The 21,206-nt window shown below is 41.5% G+C and overlaps 2 protein-coding genes across 4 annotated transcripts; one reads left to right on the top strand and one right to left on the bottom strand.

Annotated features, from left to right (window-relative positions):
- Positions 1–866: 866 nt before the first annotated feature.
- Positions 867–12,119, top strand: nosip (nitric oxide synthase interacting protein). 3 transcript variants are annotated; one of them, XM_080775293.1, is made up of 10 exons: positions 867–967; positions 3,453–3,529; positions 5,289–5,394; positions 5,494–5,575; positions 6,288–6,423; positions 7,267–7,430; positions 8,311–8,427; positions 8,704–8,774; positions 9,646–9,754; positions 10,993–12,119. In XM_080775293.1, exons 2-10 carry the CDS (start codon positions 3,460–3,462, stop codon positions 11,062–11,064), a joined length of 927 nt encoding a protein of 308 aa, XP_080631419.1. In that variant the 5' UTR covers positions 867–967; positions 3,453–3,459; the 3' UTR covers positions 11,065–12,119. The 3 variants fall into 3 exon arrangements, with proteins under 3 accessions (XP_080631419.1, XP_080631420.1, XP_080631418.1); XM_080775294.1 differs by having other exon boundaries at positions 6,288–6,429; positions 7,273–7,430; XM_080775292.1 differs by having other exon boundaries at positions 6,288–6,429.
- A 1,874-nt stretch (positions 12,120–13,993) lies between these two features.
- On the bottom strand, positions 13,994–20,497 carry rcn3 (reticulocalbin 3, EF-hand calcium binding domain). Its single transcript, XM_080775393.1, has 8 exons — positions 20,401–20,497; positions 19,078–19,301; positions 18,313–18,506; positions 17,568–17,740; positions 16,832–16,892; positions 16,297–16,388; positions 15,974–16,081; positions 13,994–15,041 (listed from the first exon to the last, which is right to left on the bottom strand). Exons 2-8 carry the CDS (start codon positions 19,290–19,292, stop codon positions 14,934–14,936), a joined length of 951 nt encoding a protein of 316 aa, XP_080631519.1. The 5' UTR covers positions 19,293–19,301; positions 20,401–20,497; the 3' UTR covers positions 13,994–14,933.
- Between the last annotated feature and the right edge of the window lie 709 nt (positions 20,498–21,206).

Here is a 21,206-nt window from a genome sequence, read left to right as displayed (position 1 = left end):
TACTCCGTCCAGCAGCTGTGGAAAGATAGTCTGCATGTCCTCCCTCAGTAAAAGTTGTGTTTGGTCTGAATCTTATTGTCTCAGATGAATCTGACAAGGGGTGGAACTTTCACACATACACACACACACACACACACACACACACACACACACACACACACACACACCCTGTTACAAAGTTCATGTGCAGTGTGCACACAGGCACACACCCACACGCGCTTATGCACATGCGCGCGCGCGCGCACACACACACACACACACGTCACACACACACACACACACACACGTCACACACACACACACACACACACACACACACACACACGTACCGGAGTGATCTACCGGTATGTCTATAGCTGTGTAGTGTACTAGGCTATCTAGATTCTAGAATACATGAAATGTGTAATATATCACTTTAGTCTACTATATCGTTTAACTTTTTATTTAACTTAAGATACATTTAAAATATATATTTTTTTATAACGACAAATATGACTTACAGCACGTTTAATGTCAACAATGGAAACGCACAATGATTATACATTATTCATATTTATGGTTCCAGCGCGAACAGCCCGGAACCTTTACATCGGACTGTTTTGAGAGACGAACTTACTCAGCCTTCAAAATAAAATAAAGAATGTGTCCCCACTTCCCATCATTGAGAACATATTTAGCGTTTTGTTTCGACTTTTAAGGATTTTCATTAACACCAGGTATAAATGTTTTTTTTTTCTTCAGAAATAAATATAGAGGGGTTGTGTTTACTATGTTCACTGGTTTACAGTCTTTTTTGACAGTTTTAATCCAACTCAATGGTTATAATTTGAAACTACTTGACCGGAAAATGTTGTACAGAGGATAGTCGTCGTTTCCTGTGGAGTGTGGACAACAAGACTCGCTGATAAACAAACATCAAACGCTAGCCTTCACCACCTCTCTCTTCTTTGTTTCTCTGAATTAAGCGGTAGGTAGGTTTAAGGTTATTAATGGAATGTTATTTGATCTGCACCGTGTTGGGATCTCGTGTTCAGACAGGGGAGGTGGTAATGTCTAATAATTTATAACTCCATGGACCAGAGCTAAACATGGACCGTGTTGCTGTTAGCCTAGCCGCTTTCGGGACCCTCGGACTCGGTTTCCGTTTCTGTATTTTGGACGGTACCACCGTCTCCGCTGGGCTAGCTTCGGAGACGGAGAGTGAGAAAGGCCCATGCAGTGGTCACCTTAGCCCTGGTCCAAGGCTTACAGCGAGTCTCTCTCTGACGCCTTCCACAGCCCTCTGGTCATATTTCCACTCCCGTGCGCTGTTTTTCTAATACCAGCAAATAAACAAAACGACGTAACCACTCACCGAAACAAAGCCTGCTAGACCTTGGTAAACCTGGGAAGCGTCTCAGGTCCCCAGTTTCTCTCTAAAATGCACTTTGTGCCATTTTAATAACGCAATGTACCCTGAATTTAATTACGGTAACGCTATCCTACATTAGGATAGCGTTACTGTAGTTAAATAATCGCTGTAAGCCTTGGACTCGTATTCATACGAGAGTCGATAATCATCATGGCAGTCATGTTTCAGGGCTAGGACCAGGGCTATGTAGCCCACATTTTTAGATTCTCGTAGAGGTTTTTTTCGATTCTGACGAATCTCTCTACGAGAGTCTAAAGGTTAACCCCGCCCCTAACGTCGAGAAAGCAACCTTGGTGCCTAGTTTAAATCACTCTTACCTCAGTTACCTTGTACAAATACAAAATCTAAGCTGCTTTTATTTTTGCCCCATTTGTTTGTGACGTCTGCGGAACCATATTAAACCCCGCAGATGCTTATTTTTCCACTAAAAAAGGTATTTTAATCAACTCTGTCTCGGAATCTGGCGGCCATTTTGCTTTTCTCTCCATTGTAAATGCGCAAGAGAACCCTGGCCGCTAGGGGCGCGGGCAATATTCTGTTGCGCCGTTTACCGCATTTACAATGGAGGATTCAGAAACTGAGTGGATTAAAATACCTTTTTTATTGAAAAATAAGCATTGACAGGGTTTAATATGGTTCCGTAGACGTCACAAACAAGTGGGGCAAAATTAAAAGCAGCTTAGATTTTGTATTTGTACAAGGTAAGAGTGATTTAAAGGCACCAAGGTTGCTTTCTCGACGTTAGGGGCAGGGTTAACTTTTAGACTCTCTCTTTAGAGAGATTCGTCAGAATCGAAAAAAATCTCTACGAGAATCTAAAATTTTGGGCTAAGGGCTATGGTCACCTCGACGTTAAAATGTCAAATAGATGCTTTGGAAAATGGTGGACCAGGCACCAGGGCTAGCTAGCCCCAATATGTTCCCTCAGTCCCTTCGCAGGGACTGAGGTAACATATTGGGGCTAGACCAGGGCTAACTGCCCTACAAAAGTACCAAGTCAAAGTGCAGTTTGTGGAGAAACATTTTGGGTCAGCCAAATCATCAGATATCGGCATTAGGAGTTGGGCCATATAAAAGTGTAGCCCCGATACGTTCCCTCAGTCCCTACGCTCATTCTGTAGCTAATAAAAGTGGTATTACACTGTAAACATGTTCTTGAGGTAATTGTTTGTCCCCTAGGCTATTTGACCTTTGGGAGATACACAAATAAGTCTGTGTGTTCTAAAACGTAGTTACTGCACTTTGGCTTTGTAGGGCAGTATATCATTTGAACTAATTTGAACATCATGCATCATTATCAGATTCAGACCTAGCCCCAGTATCCCTCATAGTTCCCTCAGCACTATAGTGCCGAGGGAACATTCAGACGCTAATTCAGACCTAAGACCTGAGGCTATATCAGACCTACATTTTACTCCAATTTCTTGTTTATCCAAGAATTACTGGATATCACAGGTTTTCTAACAATTTGTAGCATAATGCTGTGGCTCTTTTCTACAGTCTATGGTTCACATGAACAGATGACAGTTAATGTTCTTTGTATTGAGTTTGTGCTTGAAATGCACTGTAAGTTGAAACCAGCTCATCTTTTTTGTAGCTTTCAAGTTTTGTAGCTTTTGCAGCAGCTACAAACGTATCTTTGCAAGTTTGCATCTTTATGACGCTGTGCTTCCATTGAAAATCAATGGTAGACTGTATCTTTACTTTTGCCTGTGTGAATGCAGTATAACTATTGGGCCTTAAATGCAATTAGAAAATATATGTATTTGGCCCCTCATTTATAAAATCATGATAATGTTTAATGTAAAATAAGTAAAGTAAGGAGCCCAGAAATAGCCTACCAGGTGCCCACTGATCCAGTTACCAAGTTGAGAAAACGACATCACTGTGTACTGTGATCAGGAACACTTATGCCATATCACGATATTATAATATCCAAAATGCTAGACATCAGACATCAAGTCTTGAATCATGATATTGAAATATTACCCAGCCCTACAAACAAGAAACGTTTCTAACTGACCTGTTGAATGTCCTCTAGAGCAACAATGACTCGTCACGGGAAGAACTGCACGGCTGGAGCAGTTTATACGTACCATGAGAAGAGGAAAGACACAGGTGAGACAGGCGCTAGGGTTGTCACCATCATGGCATTTTACCTGACGATTAATTGTGATTAACGATTAACAACCTGTTTTTTTTGTAGCATACCGGTGGCCAGTTTTAAATGTTGCTAGCAGTATGATGTTAGACTAGAGTAATTCTAATGGTACAAATGAAATGCACACACTCTAAATAGTTGTCCAGCTGTTGTCAACTTGTCATTGAGAGCTTCGAGAGAGAGCTTCAGGATTCTTGACATTGTAACAGTTGTTATTTGAAAATTATCTTGGACATTAGCGCCCTACATTATCAGAAATCAATATAGATCTTGTAACTAATACAATAGTAAACCATGACAGTAGGCTGACAGGAAATATGGGGGAGATGCAGTAAAGGCCGTCGGGATCGGGAGTCGAACCCGCAGCACACTGCCACACTTGGACCAGACCATAGACTGTAAAAAATATGGACAAAGCGTTCCGCGGGTCTAACATGAACTTAAAATGAAGCCTGTCAGTCCTTGCAATGGAAGTCGCCATCTTTCAAGATCCGTTTTGGCCCAGTTCAGGCCAGCTGGCCCATTGGCTGGCCCAGACAATGAGGCGGGACTTCCCCCCTTCTTCTTCGTTGGTTTTTATTTTGACTCGAGTGGGAGGGGGATCCCGTTCATAGACTGTAACGGTAGCCACGCCCCTCAGAACATGCGCGACTTTATGGTAATTTTTTAAATAAATGGGACCATCATTTTCCAAAAAGAATATTATGACATTAGAAATGAGACTTTATACTAGTGACTGAAAGCAAAAAGTATTCATGACCATGTTTATTAAGGTAATACAGTCTAGGTGAAGTTGGGCCAAAATACATGGACTTCTATGGGGCTATGGGTTTTTCTGGGTCCAGTGACAGCGCCACAACAGGCCATTATATGAACTTTCATTTCCTTAGTGGCTTCACAAAATATCCGTCTGACTGCCCCCCTGGACCAGACATATAAACGCATGTTTCCGGCTCTGAGGCGTGTGTCACAATTGGAGGCACAATTTTCCAGAGATTCCTTGCTAAGCATTTGCCTTCAATGAGCAGCTTCCGCGTTCAGCTCCAGCGTGCATAACATAAGTCCCGGAAAAGACGCGCTTTGATTAGCCAGTAGTCACTTGAGTGACAGCGAGAGACATGGAGGAGTCGCATCATGAGTGATGTCACTTGGGCAGTGACGTAGCGTGCCTTCAGCAAATGCCTTCAACACTTCTAAATAAGAAAGCTGTGAGAACTGTTGCTTTGTGTTCACTGTTTAATGTTTTCTGTTAGTAATCTAATCCCCCCTTGGCTCTGATGTTGTATTTAATAACTTTGCTGTTTGTGTTTGTTTGTCTTGTTTTGTAATGTATGTAATGTATAAAGATTTGGTCAAAAAGGAAAAAAAGCCTTAGTAGTGAGTAGTGAGGAAAGTACGATGGCCAACTTTTCAATGTGCACCCGGGAAATTAATTCCAGTTTGCAGTCAAAGGACCTCACACACACAGCACCAGACCAGTTGACCATTTTAGTCATTCATTCAATGTGTGAAGTCTGCCAGTGACTTGACTAAAGCAATATCTTACACTCCAATGCGCTAGGCTAGGGTGTTGCATGCCAAAAAGAACAGATCTAACAAGCTAACGAGTTGCAACGTTCCATGTTTTCTTGTAGATAGTTATTTTTGCCATCGTACAAATGGAATATAAGTTAAGTTTGGACTTGAGTTAACATTCCTATGTGATCTCCTTTCCAGCTGCATCTGGCTACGGGACACAGAGCGTGCGACTGGGCAAAGATGCAATCAAGGACTTTGACTGCTGTTGTCTCTCTCTCCAACCCTGCCGAGACCCTGTGCTGACGTATGTTCGTATGTTTTTTTTAACCTGCTCACATTGTATGTCTGCTCTGGCTTTGTGCTCATGTTCCGCTCATGTTTTTCTGTTGGTTGGCATCTTCAGTCCAGATGGCTATTTGTATGAGAAGCAGGCCATCCTGGAATACATGCTTCACCAGAAGACAGAGATTGCCAAGAAAATGAAGGTAAGATGATCTGGTCCCCATGGTTATTTTTGAGGGAGGGTGGGGGTGAAGTAAAGACTGGCACCTTATTGTTCTACTCGCACACATATTTAATATATGCAGTGTCCTCATGTTTATTAGAAACATAATTTCAAATCAAACACCAGATGACTTCTTCAATCAGTTATTAAAATCGACAGTGACAGAAATAATCATAACACCAGAATTGCCAGCCTCGGTCATTTAACACTCCCTGCTCCAAAAACGAACCTCCTTAAACAGTTATGTATCGATCAATACCATTTTGGAACATGTTACCACCCCACATTAATATAATACAAAATAAATTATCTTTCAAATATGCTTTAAAGGAACACTTGTTGACCACATGACCGGAATTGTCAAATGTCTGATGGTGCTGTTGAGTAGTAGAGGGATCACAGTTTGAGCCTCGCAAGGGGAAAAATATTGAACTATATAGTATTTCGCTGTGAATATCGGTAACGTATACTCGATACTAGGGTTAATGATTGGGCATAGTGTGAGCTTGATGCACTGCTCCACAATAATATCATCAGTGTTACTTATGCATTTCTAACTGAATGCAAATGTAAATAAATGGACCATTTTGGATACATTTATTAAATGAACACAGGGGTTTGCTTTACTGTATATTATTTTGTCATCAATTAGTTGATGCTACATCCATTCATATGTTTTCTATCTTTGCCAGGCATATGAAAAACAGAAGCAGACTCAGAAGAGTGACATTCGCCTTGAGGCCAAGTCGGATGAGAGAGAGAGAGCCGAGAAGTTCAAGACCAGGGAGAACAGCATTGTGTCCAAACCCATCAACCCTTTCACTTCTGGTCATGGTGTGTGTGTGTGTGTGTGCGCGCGTGCTTGCGGATGAGTGTTCTGTTTGCATGCATATGTTGGTGTGTCATATACTTAACAATGGTTTTACAATCGTGCACGCTAATCGTACACCTTGAAGTAAAGTAAATGCATTTTGTGGTGTGTGTGTGTGTATTTATCTTACCGTCCCTGGTCACATAAGTTCCATTACATTGGCATGAAAATATATGCTTAAATATATCCACTAGAGGGCAGTTGGTACAAACATGGTGACGGTCAAGTATTTTGTACTGTCCCTCAAAATATTTAAACATTTTAAAGTAGTTGTCATCTCTCGCTTGAACTACATGTAGTTATAGATCATTGCAGTTGGGCAAAAATCATCTCCATATTCTAACTTTTGTGGTGGGTTTTTCCTACTACTTGGTCATACTACAGCATCACACAAAAACATCAAAGGTAGCAGAGCCTCAAGCTCGAAAGGTGCTGCATGTTGAGCTTCCCGATCTGCTAATTTAGCTTGCTTTGAATTTGAATCCTGAATCGTTGTGTTTTGGACATCTCACCCGACGGCCCCCACAACTTTTGGTGGTACTTGTGCAAATCCTTAAGAAAATGTGCTCAAAGATGTACAAAATGAATGCAGAAAATGGACAGAAGGCTCTAGCCGTTTCCATGTTGGGCTTTTAGAGGTCTTTATAACTATAGGGCTCCTGTGAAATAATGATAAATACAGTGTAATAATTAGATGGCACCTCACTATAGTGTAGTAAGGCCATAAATTATATGTTGTAACTGGATGATGTGATGAAGATCATAGGCCAGACTGGAACTTGTGTGTGTGTGTGTTCCAGGTCCAGCCCCTGCCAAAGAAGGCCAGAGCGCTGACAGCTCCACGGCACCTGATTCGTCGTCTGCGACAGCAGCAGGATACACATCTAGCGCCGCACAGAGTCTCCCCTGCTTCTGGATCCCCACTCTGACACCAGAGGCCAAACCCGCCCTGCTGAAGAAACCTGTGAGTCCACTCTCGCAGGCACTCAATCCTCCACACCACAAAAGCCGCCGTTGATTCTTTGTTTCCAAACGGATTTTGGTGGGCTTTCTGTTTCGAATTTAAGAATGCAGTTGTACTTGCCTGGCCACCATGTGAATTTGATCAATGTACATTTGTCTCACCATTTCGGTGTGTGTTCTGTGTACCTGTTCACGATGTGCACCAAGTATTTTCAGGGTTGGCCACCTTTTGTGGTTTTGCTTCCAAATGTCATGGTGTTCCTGCTCTGTTTGTCCTGTGTGCCTCTCTTATCATTGTTAAAGGTCACATTGTCCCATTTGGAGAACCTCCATAATACGAAACTACTAGTGTACTTGTAGTGCACCCTCTGCACTAGTACTAGTGTACTTTTATTTTAATAATAATCTTTATTGTCCCGAAGGATATTCGTCTTCACAGTCTGTTCAAACACCAACATCAAAAACAACACAGAGCACATAACACCAAGGCAATACAAAAACATGAGGTCTCCACTGTGTACAGAACCATCCTATCGACGGGGCAGTTTGTTTAATGCCGTGATGGCTGAGGGGACAAAACTCTGCATCCAAATGTCCAATGTCCATCCATTATTTTACATTCAACAACAACAACCGTAGTCTCACCGTAGTCTCACTCTCTCATGTTATGTCTGTATGCCAAATAGCTTCTTTACTTGCAGACGCCAGACAGTACAAATGCATAGTAAAGTCCTCAGTGTTATGGTTTCATTCACTCAGAGTTAAAGTAACACATGTTTTCACTTTGTAGAAGTCAGACTATGTTGAACCTTTTTACTTTTCTGTGGACACTAGACATCACCCAACCAATATTCTGTCCCTTCTGTCTCCCTGGCTGTCAGAGTAAGACCGTATTCTGTCCCATGTCTGGACGTCCCATCAAGATGAATGAACTGATCACAGTGCGCTTCGTCCCCGTGGACCCCAGCCTGGACAGAGTGGCCCTGATCACAAAGCAGGTCAGTTGCATGACGCTATCACGCTAACCCCTTCATCACACCTCATTCAGAATGTGTCAATGTTATTTGCAAACAGTGATGCTGCAGCTCCAACCTGCTGACATGTATCCAGTATGGTTTTTTTATTCATTACCTGTGACCAGGAGGTAATGTTCTAATAATCATTAAACAGCCTTACAAGATGGGAAGTGGACTTTCAATTTCAAGTTTATCTTTAAAGGACGACTTCACCAATTCTCAACCTATCTTCATATAATTTTTATTGTCTCTCCTTAGGAGAGGTATATGTGTGCTGTAACCAAAGACATACTAGGCAACAGTGTCCCTTGTGCCGTTCTCAGACCATCGTAAGTAACACCCATTCACCACCATCACTCACTAGCTTATGTAGGAATCCCTATTCCCTACTTAATACACAGGTGTTCTTATTTGAGATACATTTGCTTTTAATTTACATTATGTGTGTGTTGCAGTAGATTCATAATCTCAGTTAAACATCATTCTCCAGATCTTTGTCACGACAAGCCTCTAACTTTTAGGTATAAGCTCAGCTGTGTTTCCATTTTGTCACTATTTCTTAACCACTTAAACCCTATAGTGAAACGGAAGACAGGGCAACTGTAATTCAACCACCTTTTCCCATCTACATCAAATCCCTTGGCCAAAAATAGCTGATATACAAGCTCACAAGATATCATAATGTGATGTATTGTGATTTTGTATATCTGCTATTTTTCTTTTAGCTAACATTCCCCCCAGAATATGGATGCTGGGGTTTAAGTGTTTTTTGTTTTGTTGTTTTCTTAAATATTTATCCCACGATTTTGTAACCCATTTTTTCACCCAGTGTCAATTATCTAATGTAATCCTGGGCGCTACACTTCCTCTGCCAACCTGGGGAGGCAGCGGACTGACCTCATGCTTCCTTCTATGCATGAGGAGTCCAAGCTGCTTCTTTTCACCTGACAGGAGGGAGTTTCTCCGGCCGGACGTAGCGCGTGGAAGGAACACGTTATTCTGACCAGTTTCTAAGTGGGTTTAAGTGGTTAAAGATCACTTGAAGACCCAGTTGGGTCTGTGCCTTCGTTTTACATGCATTACCTGTTTTGACCCACTAGGAGGCTCTCTAGGCTATACGTTTGACGATGACCGGAATACTTGACATTAGTTCTAAACCTCTTGCTCCTTTCCTTAATGTTGGCACTGACCCTCTACCAGGGGAAGCGTGGTGACTCTGGAGTGTGTGGAGAAACTGATCAGGAAGGACATGCTTGATCCCATAACCGGAGACAAACTCTCAGAGAAGGACATCATACCAATAGGACGGGTGAGTTGTGTGTGTGTGTGTGTGTGTGTGTGTGTGTGTGTGTGTGTGTCCATTTATCTAACCATCCCTGGTCACATAAGTTCCATTACATTGGCATGAAAACATATTCTCATGACGATAGAAAGGCCTGGGGATATATTGGGTGAAAGAGTTTCAGGCTGGCTACTTGTCAACCAGTAGGTGCAGTCCTACTAAACACCAAGGTCTACATTTCTCAAGGGAAGGGAGCCCACCGAATAGGAATAGTTATATTGTATTAACGTATTCTAACGTACAGATGAGTTAAATATAATTCAAATAAGTTCTAGATTGTAGCTTAAGGTTAGGCATGAACACGGTAGTAGTGGTGAGAGCAAAGTTCGGTGTGACAAATAGTCCATGATATTTACATGTTCACGAGGAGTTTGCATACGAGAGCAGCAACAAAACACTGTTTCTCCTGAACAGAACTGTGGGCTTTAACATTGAGCGCTCGGTTGCACAGGGTTTCCCAGCGCTTCAACATTGGAGTGCCTAGCTGGCCCCTTGGTCTGCTGGTCTGCTGCTGACGTTATGCCACTTTTTAGCTGCGCTCCGCTGTTATGCTCAAATTAGTGACCCTAAAGAATTCTGAGGCAACATGGCTGGAGACGAGGCAGCCAAATCAGAACTGCTCGACTAGCCATGCCGTGCAGACGATGGGATGTTATGGGTTGTTGCCAGTGGTGGCAACTGTCGTGACAGAAATAAGCTAAGCAGCCTCCAAAAACCGAACCAGGCAAGCAACTGTGAATGAACCCACGTTAGGCTGGAAATATGCAGGCTTGGCAACCAGTGGTGACAGAGCAGGCTCAGCAGAAAATGATCTCCTGTCGATCTCCTGTCGGGACTTTCACAAGCTAATATTGACCAGCTTGCAGCTGGTAAAAAACCACATTGAGGTATTTCGTTTTGTTAGCTTTGAAAGTGATCACATAAAACGCACATATTATATAAGATTGTTTGTGAATTGAGCTTGCCTTCTAATAAGGCAGCACTTGAATCCAGTTGTAACCCAGTTGTGTACAATTTAGTTAAATGTTTGCACTCTGAGTTAAATTACCTGGATATTTACTGTGCATCACCCCAAGGGTGCAAGTAACATAAACGCTGCCATAGAACCTTCATTAAGCCAATTAATTAATTCATTAGTGTGCAGGGGAAGTTTAGAAATACACATTGTTGCTGACCCTCTCTTCTCATCACATTGTGTCTGTCAGGGTGGAACCGGGTTCGCTGGCTCCGGCGTGCCCCTCAAAGCCAAAGAGGCCAGACCCGTGATGATGGTTTGAGAGAGCGGTGCTGCTAAGGTGGAAAAGGGACAACGTTTCATTGTTGCTTGCAGGACGGCAACACATTAGAGCTGCACGGCTCTGGCTAAAGTGATAATACAGATTATTTTTACAATAACTGTTACATTATAATCACAATTATTAATTACCGTACAATTACTGGCAATAATGATTTGTGTTGTAAAATTGATAGATAAAATAGAATTTTATTTCATTTGATCATTTTCTTGGTGTTGTGTTCAGACATTGGTGTCATGTCTTTGGCCGTACGGTATCTAATGGGCTCCGTGGTGTTATTGAGCTAGATGGATGGAGAGATGGGTTGTATTTAATGTAGTGGTGAGGAGATGGAGGGCAAGGTGAAACAGGTAGCCGAATAAATTGTTTGAATGAATTGCCAAGTTTTGCAATTTCATAATATGCTCTCTGTGCATAACTGTAGTCCCAGGTATCCAAAAGATGGCATACCCATTTCCTGTTCCGGTTCAGTTTCTCATAGTTTCATTTGATTTACTTGTGTGCAGGTCTGTGTATGGTGTATGGTTCTTAATTTGCACTTATTTGCAGATTAAGCGCAAATGAAGAACTTGTACAACCTGGACCAAACTATCTTGTGTCAGTAATCCCTCGATCAAAGACACCAGTTGATTCATTCTTTTTTCTTTTTTTTCCATTCCTAAATGCCATGGTGATTATAAATGCCGTGGTGATTATATAAATAACGATCTGTATATTAACTTGTGCTTTTGGATATGCTGCGTAAATACACCACAGATGTTTTTATTTCTATTTTTCTGTGAAACGTAACAACAAAAATTGACCAACTGCAGTGCAAGCTCAAAACCCACCTCTTCTACTCCTGATGCTCATAGCCCCTGCTGTTGCTAGCTAAATGTCTGCCTAGCCTAGAGTATTTCTATCTTTAAGTTTATTATGTACACTCGTATATACCTTGTTTTGTGTCTGCTGTTTGGCTTTGTGGTATATTTCCAATTACTGGATTCCGACCTTTTATGAAAAATAAAGAGACTTAAAGTGGTCTGTTTTACATTTAATACAGTTGTTAATAAACATACATAGTGCAGTATAGTAATACCCACGCACATTTATAATGACAGACGCATGTTAAAGGGAGCTGGTAAAATGAGTGATTCTCAACAGGGGGACTTAATGTTACACTGTTCTCGTTCTACAAGTTTTACAACCCACTTTTGATCCACAATCCAGCAACTGCTACTGTGTGTGTATATAGAGAATAAGTTGGGAGAGATAACTGGAGACTCCAGATAACTGGAGACTGCTAAATTATATAGTGTATTTTGTATCTTGTCATTTGGCATCTGGATGATCCATATTTTAAACATGTCACAAAGGCAGAGTTTGAAATACACACAGACTGTTGCATTATCCATTCGTAAATCTGAGTGTACAAATGGACCCTAAACGGTTCCATTTTCTTGAATGTAATAACAATTAACATGAATATTATTTCTCATTCACCACAGGAATGCAACCTGCCAAATTCCCTTTTCCCTGCATAAATATTGGGTACACTGGGGCATAGTGCAGTTTGTTATGGAATAACGGACTCATAACTGTAGTCCCAGGTTTCCAGAAGGTGGCATATACGTTTCCTGTTCAGTTTCCCAAAAACTTGTTTGAGATGCTCGGCAGCAGCTTAGAAATGGAAAAGCATACTGTACAGTATGAGACCTTACCCACTTAGTCTTAAACCCTAGCAGCCGTATTCTGCTGAAAACCTTTGAAAAAAGGTTTTGATTTGATTAGAAAAGTATAGTGCCTGGCCCCTGAGGGACTCCGGTCAATGAAGCATGGTTTAAGTGATTACCATGTTTTTCCCCAAATGGTTACAGTTCATCATGGTCCACCATGCCTCCATAGTCAGTGATGGTGCTGATCTTGATGACGTCAATCTTATCCAGGATTTCAGAGAGAGTCAGAAGGCCATCCTGACGGAGCACAGAAACGCAGCAGGGTAGAGGAACAACAAATGACAGGTTCATTCATTTATACGTGATTTATATCAGTTACGTATACTCGAGGTGCGGCACAGTTGTCTGGTAAAGTATAAGGCTTAATGAGAAAAAGTAGACTCACCTCGGAGCATCTTGGGACATTACAGTACCTCCAAAATGTAGCTCAAACCACATTTTACTGACACTGCCAGTGCTGCCGCCAAAATGTGGGATGCCTCACCAAAAGTAAGACAGTCTTACTGATGAATCGAGTACAATGGGCCACAATGGAAACAAGCCCCCTTCAGGCTTGGGCTTTTTGGGTGTGAAGGTGTGATTACTTTCATATCACAGCAACACTGATATACAATGTACACTTTGACCAAAGGAAAGAACCTAATGAATAAGGCCTGTGTTTAAATGAACTTGACATTAACCTAAATGGTTTCATTCAATATGAGGATGCTCACTCAAGGATAAAGCTGTCTGAACTGTTGAAGAATAGCTGATCATCACAACAGGTATTTTGCCATGTCAAACTTATTGAGAGTACAGCAGTAATCCCCTATGAGTATGTCAAATATCTGTTTAAAGTACAGGGCCAGGCCCCTAAATCAAGTGCAATGGTCTACTGTTTTAACATTACTCATGACTATGCCCAGCCATGCATCTTATGTATTAACTAACTTTATAACTAGACTGGATGGGGATCACGCGCAGATTAGACACACCAATGGACCGACAGCGGTCGGACATGTGCTGCTCCCGTGCTTGTGGTTAGGGTTAGGTTAGGGTTTGAGGTAGGTTGCTGGTTTAATGACAGTCGGACCAATAGTATGTCTAAACTAAAGACTGGATGGCATGCTGTGGTCCATTCATTAGATCATACTTCACCATGAAGCAATGTGTCTATGTAACTATATCTTGCAAATCATTGCTGTTGAGCAGACGCCTCGTATCTCTAGATTTTATTTTTCGTACATTAATGGCCTACTTACTAGTGTCGCACATAAGTAGTTAAAATAGCAACAAACAAAAAAAACAGCAATGAAATATTTAACCCATCCATGACCACACAAACATTATCCATGAGTAGAAAAACCAACATGGCTTTATTAAATTTTCACAGAGAGAAAAATGTTCCACCAATAAAGAGTGACTCACTTTTGTCTCCTCCACTTTGGCTCCCTCCCTTCCCTTTGTTTCCCCCTTTCCCTTTATTGTCTCGTTTCTTAGATGTTACGTTACGCTGCCCTCGACACATCATGAACGATATGTCATGTGTCTAATTTGTCACAGGCAGTACCATAATATCTATATGTAAGGGACTATTCTTTGACAGGAGTGTATGTCAACTGTGAGTGTATTGTGGTTGTCATTCGTAGCTTCTATTGTGCAAGTATAAAGGAGCATAAGGAGTACAGTGAGCTAGCTGCCCTTGTGTGTGTGTGTGTGTGTGTGTGCCCGCGTTTGTGCCCGCATGCATCACAATAAACACAGACATTCATTCATGTCTGTGACTGCAAATTATGTGTGAATCAAGTGCGCGCGTGTGTGTGAGGACACAGTATGTGAATCATAAACCACAGTGTGGGTGCCTGTGTGTAATCTCCACATGTAAACAAGGTTATCTTCACAGTCCCATTCCCGTCCCATTGCAATGTGTACACATCACACTACAAATATGGACCCCAACCGTAGGCAGCACTTAGCATGACACATTCCCCCTCCCCATACACCCCACATTTGAAAAACAACATCTTTTGTAACAGGCAGCATTCTCCGTGGCATTTGAAAATATTAAAAAAATAGGCTACACACAATTACTTATGTATCCCTCCATGTTGCCCCCAACCCCCCTTTCACTCTTCCCGTGGCCAAGTTGTGATGTCATCAAAGCTCGTCGTGTCTCTTGGTCAGGTCCTCTCCGTAATTGGTCGCCTGGCTCCCAACAAACATGTTCCAATTGGCCAGAATCTCCTTCTTGGTTATTTTCTCATCCTGCCATGTGTTTTGATTGTTGAGATGCCACCATTATCATTGATGTCATGATTGAGAGAAAGAGAGAGAGAGAGAGATTGAAAATGAAAGGAGAAAGAAGTACAAGGTGAAGGAAAGTGAGCAGTCCGATGAATGAGGTGAAGGAGAAACGAATGCAGAAAATGAGGTTGAGAGAGAGAGAGAGAGAAAGAAACGGACAGAGAGAATCTCATTATAATTAACAGGTCATTACCCCCAATTATTCCCATTATGTTCCTTATTAGCTGTGACAGTGCTGTCACTGACTGCAGTAATGTGTGAGGTGAGGCGAGAGAACTCTGAGACGAGACTGAAGCTTAATTTATACTCTGTTGCATGACGGTGTCATTTGACCAAAAGACCTGATTTTGTCTTCTCGGCAAACGACATCCCCATACCATGGATTCTAAATTGGACTTGATGTTCCTCTGACTAGTAATGTTAGCATGCAGAGTTGCAGACTGGTGCCACATCTCGATCTGCTCACATAAGGCCCACACAGAGAATTGTCCACTGCACACACTGCCTGAAATGGCAGAATGACTTAAAACTTGTGAAATTCATCCATGTTATATGCTTTTAAATTCCAGAACGTTTTTTGTCTTGCTGATTTTGTTTTATGCGTGCTGCTGCCTGTCTTGGCCATGACTCCCTTGGTTTGTGCTCCACTCATTTGTCCAATACCTTTAGATTTGTACAACTGTATATTTTTCATCTTCATACCCAATAACCACTTCCAGATAAGGTTGATTGACTGCCTGCAACAGTCTACCATATCTAGTGAGGAGTGTGTTAACTTAACATACCCTGTGTGTGTGTGTGTGTGTGTGTGTGTGTGTGTGTGTGTGTGTGTGTGTGCGTGCGTGTGTGTGCGCGCGTGCGTGCGTGTGTGTGTGCGAGAGGTGTTAACATACCCTGTCTGTGTCTGTCTCGTGGATCAGGTGTTTGGCTTCATTGTCAGCATGGTCCACCTCTCCAGGTAGGATCCAGCCAGCTACCTCACTGCCATCCAGGTAACCATCCTAGTAAACACCGGACATACAGCACGTATATATCGACTCTTATCACGCAACGCACAGGATGATGTGTTTACAGATGATCTTTAATACAACACCAACACATTTCAAATGCTTACATGTGACAATATCGGACAGAAAATTCTGTGTGCAAGAGCATTTAAATAAACACTGCCGATTTTAATGTGTAGGCTTAACAACTAGTGAGTCGGGTCATTTACCTGGTTCACGTCTCTGAACTCTGAGAAGTGTTTCTTCTCGGTCTTGACCCATTCAGGTTCACTCTCTCCATTCTCTGATGTGAACATGTCCCCTGTGGATCAGCGAAGACATGATTTGTCTCTCACACTCCTTATCAGCCATCACTACAGTTGTATATGTCATGATGATACAGTGAATTGAGTCCCAACGGTCAGAGTGACACACACTTTCCTATTGCAATCATTTCACAATCACTTCGCAGCTCAACTTAGGTTACAGCTTTTGAGTATACTACGGTGCCCGAATTTAATTTATGTGTTAAGTTAGCAGTAAGTCTTATGTTCGTATGCTGCTGTAAAGCAGGCATTCCAGTCATAGCGCATGTTGGCAAACTGTAAAAACAGTTAATTTATTTATTGTGATTTAAGTTCATTTCACAATCTGCATCTGCATCTCCATAGTAAATATTACTGCAGTAAAGCACATCAACAATGTGTAGAGATAGTATGCCACTGTTGATAACTGAAACAGATAGTAGTAGAGAAGGACACTTACCTATGTATTCATTTATGTCAATCTTTCCATCTCCATTTGTATCAATGTCACCCATGGTTTCCTAAAGGAGAAAAGAAGCAAAGCTGATACAATCTCACCTGAAGTAATTCATTCAGTAATTAATTTCAGTGCAATACTGCAAGGCTACATCAAATCTAACAAAGATGTGTATGTGTAAAATGTGTATATAAATATGCATGAATGACCAGCCAATTATTTGCTGTGAATCTCCATTCTTTGTGAATAACAAAAAAACTAAATAGGCCATCCTTTTTGTTTCCATTTAATATTCTGCAACTTGATAAAGATGCCACTCTACGGTGTTGTAGGGTCTTTCTTTCAATCTTTTAACAAATCAGACTTTATTTTATTATTATTCTTTTCAGAGGTGCGTCATTTTAATTATGCCTGATTACAGTGAAAACTAATCAGTAATGTATTGGAATTCATTTTACAAATATGAGCTAACGTAAAGTCTCCTTTAAAGTCTTCTTTAGATGTGCACTGCAATGCACATCTGCTGTGCATTGCAGCTGCTGATCATGGCTGGTTTGCTTTTGTCATTTTGTCATTTTTTGTCATTACATTTCATTTAAGGTACTTTAGAATTGTTAGTTATATTTAGTTTTTATTCTGTGTTACTACCCTGATCTCTCATCTCATCTATCATTCCTGCTCGCCTCATCTCATATTATATATCATCTGAATTAAGTGGAGTAGTCTAGTCAGTAGTCACCTGCACCACAACGTCCCTCATGTGGTCAAACTCTTCAGGGTGCAGGAAGGCAGTGAACTCCTCCCGGGTGGCAATACTGTCACCATCGCGGTCAGCTCCCTTGAAGCGGTTCTCATCGCGACGCAGCATGGCCTTGTAGGCGACCTTGTCATCCACATCATCAAACTCCTCATCTGCAAAGACAGCATCAAATTATTTATTTTTTAATACAGGAAATTGGCTGGGATCTAGCATTTATCATTCACAATGTATTCTAAGAATGACAATGATTTGCACAGTGGAGAAGTCACTGGTGGTTTTGTCTTATGGGCCATGTGGATCTCAAACATAATATATCTTTATAATTTGGATGCTTTTTGTTCCGTTTTAATTTAGAAAAGAAAATCCACTGGAGTTTCATCAGCAGCCTCTCCCGTGGAAATTGGATTATATGTGATATCAACATCAGTGGAAGTGGTAGGTTGTGGCGCCATGCCCAATCCTAATTACAATGTCAACCATCTCTCTCAGCCATGTGGTCTCACCCTCAAAGGTCCTACCTGGGACTGTTCTTTTAAAGTTTCACCACCCCTTCATCATTCATTTCTCTCGTTCTATGAATTCTCATTCTTCATCTTTCTCCCCTTCCCTTTTTTTCTTTCTTGTCTTTCAATTTTATTTCTCTCCGTCATTCATACTTTCTGGCCTCAAATTCTCTTTTTTAACCTCCCCTCTCCTTCCGTTGCTCTCTCTCGTACGTTCCTACCTAGGTAGTAGCCATAGGTGGTGTTTTTGTACTCCTCCCATGATACTCTGCCGTCCTTGTTCTTGTCGTACTCGTGCCAGTGTTTGTTGACGTTCTCCTCAATGTACCTCCTCTGGCGGTGTTTGATCCAGTAGTGCAGCTCCCTGTGGCTCACATAGCCGTCCTTGTCTGTGTCAATGCGGTCCACGATCTTACTGTGAGTGGAGGACAGAGGCAGTTAAGATTTCATACTGATTTCGTACTTCGTCATCTACGGTATAGACAAATTCAGAAACGGGTCTCATGGTCGCAGCGAACATATTTCCTGTAGGCGGAGACGACAAATCTGCGGTGTAAACAGCCAGGTCTTCTACTACATAAAAAAATACACTGCTGTGGCTGAGACCAGAGCCATAGAGTAATGGTTGAGACGAAGCAGTGAAAGGTCCTGAAAGATACATAGACATCAGTCTTACCCAATACCCAATCTTTCTGTTGTATGAACACAAGGCTGATGTACCTCATACTAAGCATTTCATTTTAAAGTATGAGGTATGAAATGGTGGCAAAGTTTCCCTTTAACTCAAAGTAGGTTACTTTGAATTGACTATGAAGTCAGTGAGTGTAGATCAAATAACACCACATTCCTCTGTTGAAGTTATTCTTTGTCTGTGACCCCATACTGTGTATGTATGTCACCCACTAATTGACTAACAAACAAACACCTGTCTATTATGTGAACACTGCCCACCGCCACGTGACACGGCAAATACAAGTGGGACGTACGCAAGTTTATCCTTGCTTTCTTCGGGGGTGAGCTGGTCGAAGGTCTTGGCATCCTCCTTGCCCAGGAAGGCCTCGTGGTCGTACTTGAAGCCCTCACCCTCATCGTGGGCGTGGTCACTCAGGTCGGCTTGGCGGTGGATCCGCTTCTCCTGAGCAGGGACGGCGAAGGCTCCGCTCGCTACGAGGAAGAGAGACCCCAGTAACCTGAGCAACATCTTCACTGACTATAGGAGGCAGGAGAGAGAGAGAGAGAGAGAGAGTTTTACAAATGCACTGCACTAATTTAAAAACAAAACCATTCACAGTGTTGGAAAGGTTACTCAAAAACAGTAATATATCACCTATTACTATTATTACTTTACATATTACTCCCTGCCAAAAGTAACTAGTTACTTATTACTTTAGGCTACTTGTATTGCATATTTTGTCCCCAAAAGTCTCACGCTACCCAATTTGTTCCAGACAGTTTAAGGCCTACGCTTCTGCATCCGTTACAGACAAGTGAACATCAGTCGTTTCCGTATCCATTGTAGAGTCTAGATCTAAATGGATCTGCAGTGTGCAAAGCAACTCCATCCCAAGTTCCCAACCGAACCAATAAACACTCAAGCCCACGGTACCAAGGCTCGTGAAAATATTAACAAGTTACTTTTGGAAAATAGTAACATTAGTTACTCAAAATGTAATTTACTAGTTACTGGAAAAAGGTAAAAATATTACTTTAAGTAATACGTCACTTTAGTTACTTTCCAACACTGACCATTCATTATCTTACATCTATTAAAAATTGTATAAAAGTAATTTAGAAAAAATATCAACCACAAGTTATAAGAGAATGCATGTGTCCATGACATCAGAGACACTGGGATCACTGCTAAAATCTATAATATCTAAAACCACGTATTACACACATGAAGTCCCCCAGTAAAGTGTCTTCTAAACGTCATTAACATATCTTTTTTTTTTGCAAAAAGGGTGAAGTGTCCCTTTAACAAAAAACATTAACTGAAACTCATTTACTTCATGTAATTCGTCTTACTTGAAAAGGTTTCACACATAAATGAATAAACCGAAAATTCGGACTTAACATAACATAAGTTTACTATTACTAGAGCCTAAAGACTAAAGAGGAAAAAAACTTTAGCTCCATCTAGCATCAGGGCGTTTGATGATGAAACAACACTGCATCTGCATGCATACCGTAGTATGACTATGAAAGCTGAATCACAAAAGTTAAAATAAGTAAATAAACCTGATAAATAACGTAGGCCTATTATATCAAATGTGCTAGACTAGAGAAGGGTTTGGGTGAAATTAACTTACCAGTTTGTTGCAGCACCTAGTGCAGCCCAACTTTCAATTTGCGTAAAACTGTAGTGGAGAGTCGAGACGCGTTGGCACTCACCCTGGCGTCTTTAACGTTTCAGGAGGAGGTGCCACTCAAGTGGGTTCGACCAGTCACAGACTTCCTGACGGAACATCCAACCAATAGAAAGTAGCAGACTAGAATAACGGAGTCCTCAAATCATTCTGATTGGCCTTGAACCGCCACGTTGGCTCCCCGTTTGCGGGAGCGCGCCTGTAAATATGTCCCGTTGCAACCTTAGAGTATATGATTGCAACTATAGTAACCTGGTTTCAACTTTGGAAGTCAGTTTTCGTCAGCATTCAGTATCAAAACGTGTCGTCGTCATTAGATAACGTCATGATAAGAGATGACAATCGAGGATTGATTAATCCAAAGCGTATGCCCTACCTACCACTGGCTACCAGTGGCAGTGACCAGTCAATAATGGTAGGCTATACATATCAAAATGATCGCGATGTTTTATTAGCCAATCTCAAGTCAAAACTGAAAAAGAATGAGGCTTTTGTCAACGTTAAAAAGTGGAATACTATTTACAATGCATATATAGGCCTACTACAAATTTGACGCTTGGGGGCGCAGGAGGGGATTCCTTTATGAGCAGAAAATATGTTCCATCTCTATTGATTCAGAACTCTATTCCACCAGACTATATTGATTCCGAGCCCTGTCCTCACACATGAAGACATCATCATTAAACACATTGCGCTACAGGAAACACTTGTTTAATTTCAGTAGCATGCTATTCTACAACTTGAATTGA

Source organism: Protomyctophum bolini (genome assembly GCF_963924005.1).
Source record: "Protomyctophum bolini genome assembly, chromosome: 11".
Taxonomy (NCBI): domain Eukaryota; kingdom Metazoa; phylum Chordata; class Actinopteri; order Myctophiformes; family Myctophidae; genus Protomyctophum; species Protomyctophum bolini.
The sequence above is the reverse complement of the archived record's forward strand: the minus strand, read 5'-3'. Positions and strand labels throughout refer to the sequence as shown.